The following is a 13,351-nucleotide window of genomic DNA, read 5'->3' on the forward strand; positions in this document are numbered from 1 at the left end:
CAGAATATTTTACTCATACATATCTGTGCCCATCACAATATATAATAGTTATCTGTGTCAGCTTCTCCCTATTATAATTTATTTGATTTCCTGTCATTCACCTTTGATGATTCTAGTCTGCTCGGCATATAGTATGGGCTCAAAAAATGTTGAACTTTAGTTTTATGTAATTTTATAGAAATCACGAAGAAAAATTAATGGCTATTTAATTAAAGACAGATACGTAATGTAGGATGAAACCTGTTGTTTGTTAGCTGCCATCAACCTCACACACAATGAGATTGAACTGTTGTGATCCATAGGGTTTTCACTGGCTGATTTTTGGAAGTAGATCACCAGGCCTTTCTTCCTAGTCTTAGTATGGATGCTCTGCTGAAACCTGTTCAGAATCACAGCAACACACACAAACCTCCACTGACAGATGACTGGTGGCTGCACTTGAGGTACATTGACCGGAAATTGAACCAGATGGAAGGTGAGAATTCTACCACTGAACCAACCACCTCTGCCCTCAAAATAATTATTTGGAGTGGGAGTGGTAGGGAATGAGAGATTGGGACACAAAATGAGAATTGAGTACTTTGCCTATTATTACTGTAGACTTCAACTCAAATGCATTCCACCTCTGTCTTAATTTCCCATTACTAACATGTCCTTACATTATTGATAGATTACTATTATTCTGTTTAACATATTTACATTGCCTTCATTTTTTAAGTTAGATAAGCAGTAGGGCAACATTAGAAGAAAAATATAATCACCTAATCTTACCTAACACAACAGTTTCATTTTTGCATACTCCATTTCAGTCATACATACATATATTTCATAATTCGTAGTACATTTTAAATATGAAATCATAATTTGTAATTTCAGTAAGAATGTATAACAGCATTTTATCTCATAACTCACTTTTTTTTTTTTTAATGGTTGCCTAACATTCTTCTGATTAGGGATAATATCATTTAGCTATTCCCTAGCTTTTGGACATGACATAATCATAGTGATACTGCTGTTATGGAATTCTTATATGCATACATATTTTTCCATTTTAAAAAAACATTAGCCTCAGGATAAATTCATTGAGAGTAATATGTCATGAAAAAGTACCCAAACATATCCTATACTTGCCTATTCCTTCTTTAGTGTTTTTCCCTATGCATAGACAATTGTTCCTTGTCCTTGGTGCTCTCTTTTTTTTCATTCTCTTTAACTTTTTACTGTAGAAAATTTTGAAGGAGAATAGAATAATGAGTGCCATGTGCCTATCCTTCAGCTTCAGCAATGACCAACTTATGACCTATCTTGTTTGTCTCTCTCCCCACCAATGTTTTTGCTGGAGTTAAGCACATCCCAGATGTATCTTTTCATCTATAAATATGTCGGCAGTTACATGTGACAAAATTAACAATAATTCATTAACATTATCTAACATCCAGTCCATGTTAAAATTTCTTTGATACTGTCCAAAAATGTGTGTATGTGTGTATAGCTGGTTTGTTCAAATTAGGACCCCTGCAAGGTTCACATGTTTCATTTGGTTGATATAAAAACATGTTTACATGTTAAAAGTAAAATTGTTTCATCCATTCTTTGATAAATATGTTTCCATCCTTGCATGAACTTGTAAGATTTTTTTTTTGTAAGATATTTTTAAAGGTTGCATAGTCCGCTGAAGTGGGTATTTTAACCGTACCTCTATTATGCTCTTCAAGTTGTTTCTAATTTTTCACCATCACAAATAATGTTGTGAATATATTTGTGAGTAAAGGCAGTTTCATATTTAGGATGTTTTCTTACACTAGGTACTTGAAAATGGAATTACTTGGTCAGAATAGAGAGTTAACAATTCAGTAAGCATTCATTGTGAGTGGATACAAAAGTAATAAGGTGAGTTTTTTTACATCAATGAGTATATACAAAATTAAATATTTTAAAGGCTTCCCATACACCTCCTAGTGCTTCCCAAAAGGCTTGTATCAATTCTTAATGTTAGCTAAAATATTTGAGGGTGCTGATTTTACTACAGCCTTGCCAGAACTGATTGTTTACACTTATTAATGTAATAAGCCAAATATTAAACTTAGCACAGTATCTGCTACATAAGCTCTCAGAAAATGGTAGCTAGTATAATTTTCATTATTATTATCATTACTATCACCTAGTTTTTCTTCTAATTCTTTTAAGACATCATTTTAATATTTAACTATTTAATCCATCTTAATGTATTTTAATGACCATCTATTTAAGTTTATTTTAATGTGCTGTATGAAGTAGGGGTCTCACTTTAGTTTATATTTTCCAAAGAGTCATTATTTAATGCCACTTCTTGTACAGAAAGCAAAAGTTTGGTTAGTTGTTTAGAGCATGGACTGTGGGCCAGACTGCCTGTGTTTGAATCCTGGCTCTAACTACTCAATTGCAATACGAACACACGGGTCTGCCGCTAGGCTTTTTATTTACTTCCATTGATCTAGTTACCATTAGTACCACACTACTTTAATGATTATAGCTTTATAATACATTTTTATATCTGGCAGTATAATCTCCTGCTTACTGATTATGTTTTATTGGCTGTTCTTCCATCTTGTTTCTCTGAGATAAACTTCAGAATAATTTTGTTCTAAAAAAATGCCTCTGTGGTTCTGATTAGAATTATGTTACATTTATAAATTAATGTAGAGAAAACTGACATCTTAATTACTGTTTTCTGACTCAGGTCCTCTTCTCACATAGGCAGGTCCTCTTTTTTATGTTCCTCAGTAAACTTTTGACGTTTTCTTCATGTAGTTTCTTGTTAGGTTTAATCCTAAATATTTTATATTTTCACTGTCCATGTGTCTAGGATAATTTATTCCTTTACATATTCTAAGTAGTTATTGCTGGTGTTTATAAAAACTACTTATTTTTATAAATTTATTTTGAAATCTGCTACCTTTCAGAACTGTGGTTCCAACAGGCATTCAGTTGATTCTTGAATTTTTAAGGTAGATAATTATTTCATCTTAGTTTTTATGAATTTTTGATGTTGAGAAGATTTTAGCTTTGACAAAATATGTTGATTTATTTTCTTTCTTATTCTGATTGCTTCCAAGCATAGACAATGTCCCCTCTCCCATTCAGAGCATTCATAAATATTACATTCTAATTTCTTCAAGGTTTATAATTTTAATGTGTTATTTGAAATTCTTGGAACCAATTATAATTTATTTTGATACATCATATGAAATCAGTGTGTAAACAAACTTTTCCCAAAAAGACTAACAATACTGATTATTGAATAATTCTTCGTCTTCCCATTAATTTACAATTCTTTCCTTATCATATAATAAAGTATGAGCTATGCAGTTTGCTCCATGGATCTACTGTCCTAAATGCAAGAAAAATAGATTCTGTGATATTATAGATCTATGTCATGTTTCCATATGGGGTTGGGCTTGATTCTCTCAGTACTTTTTTCAGCAACTCCTTTTAGATTTCCGCCTACTTATTGTTCCAATGGGCTTTAGAATTATTTTGTTAACTTAAATTCTAACACAACATAAAGTTACACTGCATTAAACAAACTAACATGAAGAATTGACACCCTTATAATATTAATCTTAACATTCAAGAATGCAGTGTCTCCCCATTTATTTAAATTTTATTTTATATTTGTTAATAATACTTAATAATTTTCATTTAGTAAGTATCACACATTTCTGGTTTTTTTCTGTGTACACATGTGTGTGCACGTGTGCGTGGGTGTGTATGATTTGTGAAGAGCGAATATTAAAAATGTAGGATTTACATTTATTCCTTTGTTAGATTTTATTGCCTTAGAAAACAGAAGTACTAAGTATGAAAGATGTAAAAAGTGCAAGGTTTGTAAATGTGACATACCAGGTGATGGTGATATGACACACTCTCCTACACATTTATTTTCAGCAAGATCTCCTTTTATTTCAGTCTTTTTTAACAGTGTTTCAAGATGAAAATGAAGAGGCACATCTAGAAAGATAAAGTAAAAAAACAAGTATTTTCAGTAACTCTACTCTTTATAGACTGTAATATTAAGATTGCTTTTGTCACTATGAGTCGGAATCGACTCGACGGCAACGGGGTTTTTTTCCTATAAAAATAGCACATAAGCTTAGAAAAATAAGCAAAAGTTTAAAAAGTCACAACTGTCAGACATAGTAAAATACTTTTTCAAGCATGTTGGTAGCAGTATTTTGGAAACATCCAATTATATGTACTAGATAAACAAAAAACTCACAGATGAACAATGCCACAGTACATCATATACAATGAATAGTAATTATAAATATTAAGAAATACTGTTTACAGATGAGTAGAGTAAATGTGGCAAAGATGTTTTTAAAAAAACATATAGTCAAACCCAGCAGACTCTAAGTTCATTCCATACCTTCCCCATAAAGATTGCATTTGAAATAATGAGGTTTCCAAAAGATGTGATTACACAGTTTTAATTACTTGGGGGAAAACACTATAATTCAGATGCAAGCGTTCATGAAAACATCAAGTTTCACATTCCCTTTGTTTGCTAGTGTTATGATCACAAATGTATCTACTTTTACAAAGATAAAACACCTAATGACAAACTAACTGTTCTTTACATAGAGACTTAGAGATGCTGTAGTATAAGGCTAAAATTAATATTATGTGCTGCCTTGACATCTAAAACCAGGAGGGGCTCCAATGGCTTAACTGCAAGTCCCCCTATCCTACTCCTGTGGATAAGGTCCCTAGTCAAATAACCCTCCTTATCATGGGGACGGAAACTCTGGTGGCACAGTGGTTAAGTGCTACAGTTGCTCACCAAAAGGTTGGCAGTTGGAATCCACCAGGCGCTCCTTGAAAACCCTATGGGGCAGTTCTACTCTGTCCTATAGAGTCGCTATGAATTGAAATCGACTCAACGGCAATGGCTTTGGTTTTTGGTATCATGCAGACAGGGACAGTACCTGTTTATTTCTGAGTAATGGACTTCAGTTCTTTGCCAGCCTGCAGAATTATTCAAATAAGCCACTCATATCCATCCTCCTGCAAGAACAAGGGGTCACTCCACCCTCTTGTTACTATAACACCTGCCTCCTACATTCCCTACTTGTTTACTCTGTTGCTGAGTGTAATCCTTATGTGGCCCTGCATGGCATGCGGTGTCCTACTCTCCTGGGCTATGAGTATTTGTGACTGATAAACTGCTGTTCATCTCATCTGCCTGTGTTTGATGTTATGTGAGATCGGCCATCTCTATAACCCTAGGACAAGAATCCCTCCTTCACTACTGAAATGAAGAGGACGGAAATAAAACAGGCGTTCAGTTTACTGTGCTTATATTCTATATTCTCACAACCATACAGGAGCTAAATAATAAAGTAGATGTGCTTCAGATTTGTTAGTTAAAGGTTGATATGTTTTAATGGCAGGAAACCCTAGCGGTGCAGTGGTTAAGAGCTACGGCGGCTAACCAAAGGATCGGCAGTTCGAATCCACCAGGCACTCCTTGAAAACCCTATGGGGCAGTTCTGCTCTGTCCTACAGAGTCGCTATGAATTGAAATCGACTCAACGGCAATGGACGACAGATACCCATGTATAGCTATGCAAAGATAATGAGTTTGTGAGTATCACCAGAGGGTTTGTCCCAAGGGAAAGAGATGGGGTGGATTTGAATCCTAGCACTAGAATATGATCATATGAAAAAATGAAAATGAGAATATAAATTTTCTCCCTTAAAATGCTGCTTAAACATTTTACAGTCCTTTTGTTTTCCAATTACCTAAACATAAGTTTGTTTCTCCAAAGAAATATCGTTGGCTGTTATAATATCACCTATTCTACCACTGTTCTTCATGAGTTGTGGGAAAATGTGATGCAACTACGGATGCAACTTGTTCTACCCATATGCCTTCTTTAGTACCCACAGTGACCTAAGGACTTTCATCAAAATATTTCATGACACTCTATTGCACTTACTAGTTTACATCTCAGTTGTCTTAAGCAAAATGCAAGTACCTTGAAGGCTTTATTTGTATTTATGCTCCTAACACCTAGTATCTTGTTGCTGTTGTGTGCCATTAAATTGATTCCGACTCACAGCAAACCTACGTGACAGAGGAGACCTGCCCCATAGCGTTTCCTAAGCTGTAATCTACAGAAGCAGATTGCCAGGTCTTTTTTCCCGCAGAGTGGTTGGTGAATTTGAACCACCAACCTTTCAGTGAGCAGCCGAGCACTTAACCATTGTACCACCAAGGTTTCTCTCATACCTAGAATAGTGCCAAGTATATTATTGAGATCTTTATTAAATCTTTATTGAATGCAAGGAGTGGATAACTCTAATTCGTAGGTAAAGAAGCTAATTTTATTTATTAGAGGGGACATAAGAGACTTAGGATGCAAGACATTTATACAAGGTCTCAGGGTTTACTAATAAGAAAACAGAAACAGAGGAAAGAGTAATGGTTAGAAGTATGGCTCTAGAGACTGATTACGTCAGTTCAAATCCTGGCTACATCATTTACTAGCTGTGTAATCCTGGACAAATAACACCTCTAAGTTCCAATTTTCTCATGGAAGATGAAGATGGCAACAGTAGCTATCTCATGGGGTTGTGTGAGAATTAAACAAGGTAGTGTAATGTGCTTAGTATATATAGGGCTCCATATATGCTAAGATAAAATTTTGGCTGCATTATTGCTATTGATTATTGTTTCTCATTGTTAAGGTTTCTTCAAAGATGGAATAAAATAGTTCCTGCCAGCAGTTTATTTCAAAGTATGGTGTAGCTAAGAAACTACACTAATACTGGTAAAAACTAAACTAAGATTCAAGGCAGGTGCATAAGTTAAAAAAAAAAAAATAGTGCTTTACAAAAAGCAGTCACTTGATTTTAAGAATTTAGAAGATGATTAGAACCACAAGCTGAAAAGAAAACAAAAGCCAATTGGGATATTCCCCTGTAAAGAACAGAACCTGAGATGACCAGTGTGAAGGATGTTTCCTTTTTTCCCTGAATATTTACTTCAGTTCCAATACAGACAAGATGGGAAAGGTTCTAACAGAAACCAAGAGCTGGAAATTTAAAGCCACATTAGGGATGTGGGGACATACACATCTCCGTTACTCAGTTGTATATTAGAGAATACTCTTGAAGTTCAAAAGTTGACTATACCTAAACATGGACAATTTTCTTCCCTCTTAGTGAAATTCAGTGTAGATTTCAAATAAAGGAATAATACAAGACAGAGAAAATAATCTCCACGTAAAACAAAACATTAGAAAAAGAACACAGAATTATTATTAGTGAGAAATAGCAGTCATGTTACCAATAAAATGCTAAAAATTTAACAGTCAAAAGGAGATCAGAGGTTAGTTATTTTCCAAGGTAAATCAAATTGGTTTCCAAGGGGTTAAAAAATCAGCTCACACAAATAGAACATTAACTCAATATGTGACTAGATTAGTTCCTCTAAGAGAAATGTTTGGTTCTAATATCCAGTGATAAAATAATTGATACAATAAAAATTTATTAGCATCCCTGCATTTATAGGATTAGATTTCACAACAGAAAATATTTAGCTACTTAGAGATTTTATATGAAGAGGCTTACCTGATGGTAGTGATAGAACTGAGTGGAAAGAGGAATCCAACTCTGATACATGTTCTCTTAATAGCCGAGACTTTGAGTTGTGTTCACAGCTACTCCAAGTTGAAGCTGAGTGCAGGAAAGGCATTTGTGTGCTATTTAAGAATGTTGTTTCTTTTGAAGGCAAAGTCTGCAAGGGGAAAAAAAAAAGAAATTTAAAGACTTCATTTTTGCTTGAAAACAGAGTCAGAGAGTGTGCAACAGTTAAAATACAGTATCTGAGTGACACCAGAAGGAAGTTCTGGCTGAATAAGTCATCTTGGAGAAAGAGCTTCAAAATTATGTAGAATAGGTGAGAGACACTATAGATGAATGGGCCATGAATAGGGTTTGACTAACCCCTTTCCGGTTTTTCAAAGTAAAGAGCAACGTCTATGAAAATGAGTCTTACACCTTAAGAAATCACGGTAGAGAGAAAAGAGTTTGAAGAACTTTGGATCAAAAGAAAATGGTTACACAACAGATTAGTGAGAACTGTAAGTGATGGTGAGCAGGCACTATATTAAGACCAGTTGCGTACACTGTGTTCCATCTTGCAACCTGTTATGACTAATGAATGAAACTGGAGTCTGTCTGAAATTCTAATTTTAGACAATCTACACTGGAATGACAGTGAAGTACTCTAAGTACCTTATAGTTTACGTTGAGTAAAGTTTAATCAAAAATTAAAGTAATTTTAAAAGATAGGAAATATGCAACATATTACATGACTGAGTTTCTTAAGATAAAGCTATGATTTGAGGCCAGGAATCTCAAGAAAACCATGTTACTAAAGTAAAAAAGTTATGTTACTACATTAAAAAAAATACGTATTATTCCACTTAATGACAGATTTTTAAATTATTTGTTCTAGTTATAAATTAGTATACAAGCAATGAAAAAACTATAAAAGAGGGTTTTTTTTTTAAATTAATGGAGTTCACTTGGACTCTCTTCCTTCACTTTTACCTTTACCTTCTACAATAACAGTAGGGCTGATCTGTTTATGTAACTTATCTTTAAAATGTTTATAGTAACTGGGATCTTCAGATGATATTTGTAAACATTTTTTTAGCCTTTAGCCTTGTCAACTTTCTTGAGTTTGAGTTTTCAGGATAACTTTGGCATTTCCTCTGTTTCCACAGCACCTTAGGCATACCTCTACCATAGTATTCAACTAGATTTTCTCAGGACAATGAGTTCCTTGAAGGCTAGGAGTACAATTTGTTGTATCTTGTATTCCTCAGGCCTGACAGTCCCTGACATATAGTCAGAAGTTGAATGTTGACCAGCTGAATTTTATCTGTTTTTGCTTTCAAAAATAAAAATATCATGTGAATAAAACATTTCAAAAGTATGTATACCTGAGACTATTTCTTCCTTTGGGACAAAACAAACAGTCCCTGCTTAGGTATGCTAAAATTTACCAACTAATCATTTCCCTTTACATTCCATCAGCCAGGGCTTAGGTCCTAGCTGCAAGGAAGGATGGGAAATGCAGTTGCTATTCTGGGTGGTCAAGTAAATTAATGAGTTTTTATAAAAAGATATAGTATGTGGATACATGATTACAAGAATATGAGTCACTTTCAAGATTTATTCCAATGATATTAGATATATATATTTACCAGTAATGGTTGCTATTTATTACTTTTACAAGATGTACTGGTACTTTTGACTCACTCCAGAATTATTTATTCTTTTTTGATGTACTTTAGAAATGTACATTTCTAAACTGAGAAATAAGATTTACTTGAAATTACCAAAAAAAAAAAAAAAAAAAAAATTGCTAAATCTCCCTTTTTCCATAGATGGCTAGAGCATTATGAATACACTTATTTTTCTCTTGCAATTTTCCAAGTACAGGAAACACATTAGCCAGTTTGAATCCTACATAATTATGAAGACAAGTGAGAGGCATTTAAGACAAGGTTTTTTTTCCCCCCTGAAGAGTAAGTGAGGCCCACGATAAAAAGGAATGAATGGAGAAAAAAAAGAAGGACCAAGAGATTCCTTTTTTTTCCTAAATAATTTATTTGTTGTTGTTGTTGTTGAGAATATACACAACAAAACATACACCAATTCAACATTTTCTACGTGTACAATTCAGTGACACTGGTTACACTGATTACCTTCTTTGAGTTGTGCAACCATTCTTACCCTCCTTTTCTGAGTTGTTTGTTTCTCCCCCCATTAATATAAACTCATTGCCCCTTAGATTTCCATCTAATCTTCAGAGTTGCTGTTGTCAATTTTATCCCATATAGACAGATTTTAAAAGCGCATAATGCTCAAGGTAACAATTCCCAAGACCAACTCTTCAGACAAAGATTAGACTGGACTATGGGACATAAACTGATACTCGTGAAGAGTGCGCTTCTTAGCTCAAGTAGATACATGAGACTAAATGGGCAGCTCCTGTCCAGAAGTGAGATGAGAAGGCAGAAAGGGTCAGGAGCTGGTTGAATGGACACGAGAAATCGGGTGGAAAGGAGAAGTGTGCTGTCACAGTATAGGGAGAGCGATTAGGGTCATATAACAACGTATATATAAATTTCTGTATGAGAGACTAACTTGAATTGTAAACATAAAGTACAACAATAAAATGAAAAATAAAAGGAGCATAATGCTCAAGGCAGACATTCTCTACTAGTTAAGCTAAACTATTGTTTGGTTTTAAGAAGACTTCTGGGGATTTTTGGTTTAAGTTTAGATTATCTCAGGGCAGTAATTTCAGGGGTTCATACAGCCTCTCTGGCTCCAGAAAGTATGGATTCCATGAAAATTTTAAATTCTGTTCTGCATTTTCCCTGTTTTTGATCAGAATTCTTCTGTAGATTCTTTGATCAAAATGTCCAGCAATGGTAGCCTGACACTGTCCAATTCTTCTGGTCTCAGGATAAAGGAAGCAATTAGCCTCATATTCCATCTCCTCCTCCTATTACCGACTCTCCTTCTTCCTGTGTTGCTCCAGGTGAATAGAGACCAACTGCTAGGCCATGGATGGCTGCTTCCAAGCTTTTAAGACCCTGGGCATTATATAACAAACTAGGAGGTAGAGCAGAAGCACTAAATACATTATTAGGCCAATTAACTGGGACGTCCCATGAACCCATGACCCTAAACCTCCAAACTATGGAACAAATTCCCAGGAGGTGTTTGGTTGTACATAAGCAACCTCAGCAGCTACTCTTTTTTTTTTTTTTTTTCTTTTGGTCATTGTAAATATATCACACAACTTTTGCCAATTCAACTTTTTACAAGTGTACAACTTATATTGACAGCAATTACATTAATCGGCTGTGCATACCTACCCTTAACCAATGTGATTTTTCTACCACCATAAACTGAAATTTAGTACTCCATAAGTAAAACCCACCCAACTTTCCCCTTCCCTACCACCCCTGGTAACCACTAATAAACTTTCGTCTCTATACATTTGCCTTTTCTTGCCTTTTTATATAACTGAGGTCATATAATATTTGACCTTTTGTAATTGACTTATTTCACTTAGCATAATGTCTTCAAGCTCCAAGCATACTGAAGCATGTATCAAGACTTCACTTCTCTTACTAGAGAAGCAAGAGATTCTTGCCAATTAAAATACAAATGTCTATAAGGTATGATCACTAATACCATGTACTACATAAAATTCAAGTGAAATAAAGCCTGAAAAGTATCTGATTTTTTTACTTTAATAATGAAATATGCAGTATATACAAAAGAATATAATTTATAGATAAGAATAATTTTTTGAGAAATACCTTATACCCACCATCCTACTTAAGGAACGATAACAATACCTTTGATGCCTTCTCGCTTTACCCTATGACCACATAAGCTTGTGACGAAGATTTTTTCCTTCCTTCCAACATCTGTGCTCTCCTTCTCCTTGTTCTAGAACCCCTGATTTTAAGCTAGGCACATTTCTCAAGCTTCCTTGCAGCTGAGTTTCTAGGTTCTAGCCAGAAGACCATGAGGGGAATTCATGTGTGCAATCTCCAGTAAGTAACCTTAAGAAGGTCACTTATTCATCCATTCTTCCACCTTGCTACTTGAGGCATGGTTGTGATGGTAATCATCTTAACCATGTGCATGAAGGTAACACTCTATAACGATAAAACCAAACAATAGGAAGAGCCTGGGTCCTAGATAACCATGTAGAGGAGCATAGTTGTCATGCCAGCCGTAGAATACATTCAGCCTCTTACAGAGAAAGAAACTTACATCTTGTTTATGTTACTATTTGGGGTTTCTGTTAAATGCCATTAAACCTATATCATATCTACTAAAATATCCTCCCTTAATCACACTGTTTCCTCACATTTCCAGGAGTACCTGATATCCTAAATTTTATCATTCTCTTGGTTTTCTTTAGTTTTCCACATAAGTATATGTATTACTATGTAATATACTGTTTAAATCTGCATGCTTTTAAAATTTATACGGAAAGAATAATGCTAAATGTACTTTCTTGCCTTTACCGCTCAACATCATGTGCATGAGGTTCATCATTCTTTTGTTTATAAATATCTGGGCATCTTCCAGTTTTTTACTAATAATGCTATAGTATAAGTATTATTATACTTGTCTCTTGGTACATGGCTGTAAGAATTTTTCTAGAGTACATTGCTAGAAGTGGAATTGCTGGGTTATACAAATGTATGCTCCCACGTGTCTGTCAGTTCGTTGTACTGTAGGGGCTTGCGTGTTGCTGTGATGCTGGAAGCTATGCCCCCGGTAGTCAGATACCAGCAGGGTCACCCATGGCAGACAGGTTTCAGCTGAGCTTCCAGACTAAGACAGACTAGGAAGAAGTACCTGGCAGTCTACTTCTGAAAAGAATTAGCCAGTGAAAACTTTATGAATAGCAGCGGAACATTGTCTGATATAGTGCCGGAAGATTGAGTCCCCCAGGTTGGAAGGCACTCAAAAGACAAGTGGGGAAGAGCTGCTTCCTCAAAGTAGAGTTGACCTTACTGATGTGGATGGAGTCAAGCTTTCCGGACCTTCATTTGCTAATGTAGCACAACTCAAAATGAGAACAAACGGCTGCAAACATCCTTTAATAATCGGAATGTGGAATGTACAAAGTATGAATCTAGGAAAATTGGAAATCGTCAAAAATGAAATGAAACACATAACCATCTACATCCTAGGCATTAGTGAGCTGAAATGGACTGGTATTGGCCATTCTGAGTAGGAAAATCATATGGTCTACTATGCCGGAAATGACAACCTGAAGAGGAATGGCATTGCATTCATCATCAAAAAGAACATTTCAAAATCTATCTGGAAGTACAATGCTGTCAGTGATAGGATAATATCCATCTGCATACAAGGAAAACTAGTTAATAGGACTATTACACAAATTTACACACCAACCACTAAGACCACAGAATGAAGACACTGAAGATTTTTACCAGCTTCTGCAGTCTGAAACTGATCAAACATGCAATCAGGATGCATTGATAATTACTGGTGATTGGAATGCGAAAGTCGGAAACAAAGAAGAAGGACTGGTAGTTGGAAAATATGGCCTTGGTGATAGAAACGATGCTGGAGATCACATGATAGAATTTTGCAAGACCAACGACTTCCCTGCAAATACCTTTTTCCACAAACATAAGTGGCGACTATACACATGGACCTCACAAGATGGAATACACAGGAATCAAATCGACTACATCTGTGGAAAGAGACGATGGAAAAGCTCAAT

At 35.1% G+C, this 13,351-nt stretch overlaps 2 protein-coding genes across 4 annotated transcripts in view; one reads left to right on the forward strand and one right to left on the reverse strand.

Annotated features, from left to right (window-relative positions):
- The window catches only part of RPE (ribulose-5-phosphate-3-epimerase), a 35,945-nt gene extending 29,041 nt beyond the window's left edge, over positions 1-6,904 (forward strand). The window contains exon 10 of the mRNA XM_023731230.1: positions 303-6,904. The gene's annotated coding sequence lies outside the window, so the exon portion shown is untranslated. The remainder of the gene's footprint in view (positions 1-302) is intronic.
- Positions 1-13,351, reverse strand: part of KANSL1L (KAT8 regulatory NSL complex subunit 1 like) — a 144,775-nt gene that overhangs the window by 12,618 nt on the left and 118,806 nt on the right. For all 3 annotated transcript variants that reach the window (XM_023731224.1, XM_023731222.1, XM_023731223.1), the window contains exons 7-8: positions 7,618-7,783; positions 3,883-3,990 (exon numbers count right to left, since the gene is read on the reverse strand). In XM_023731224.1, the coding sequence (XP_023586992.1) occupies positions 3,883-3,990; positions 7,618-7,783 (274 nt within the window). The remainder of the gene's footprint in view (positions 1-3,882; positions 3,991-7,617; positions 7,784-13,351) is intronic.

The sequence above is a fragment of the Trichechus manatus genome, unplaced genomic scaffold (genome assembly GCF_000243295.1).
Source record: "Trichechus manatus latirostris isolate Lorelei unplaced genomic scaffold, TriManLat1.0 scaffold00041, whole genome shotgun sequence".
Lineage (NCBI taxonomy): Eukaryota > Metazoa > Chordata > Mammalia > Sirenia > Trichechidae > Trichechus > Trichechus manatus.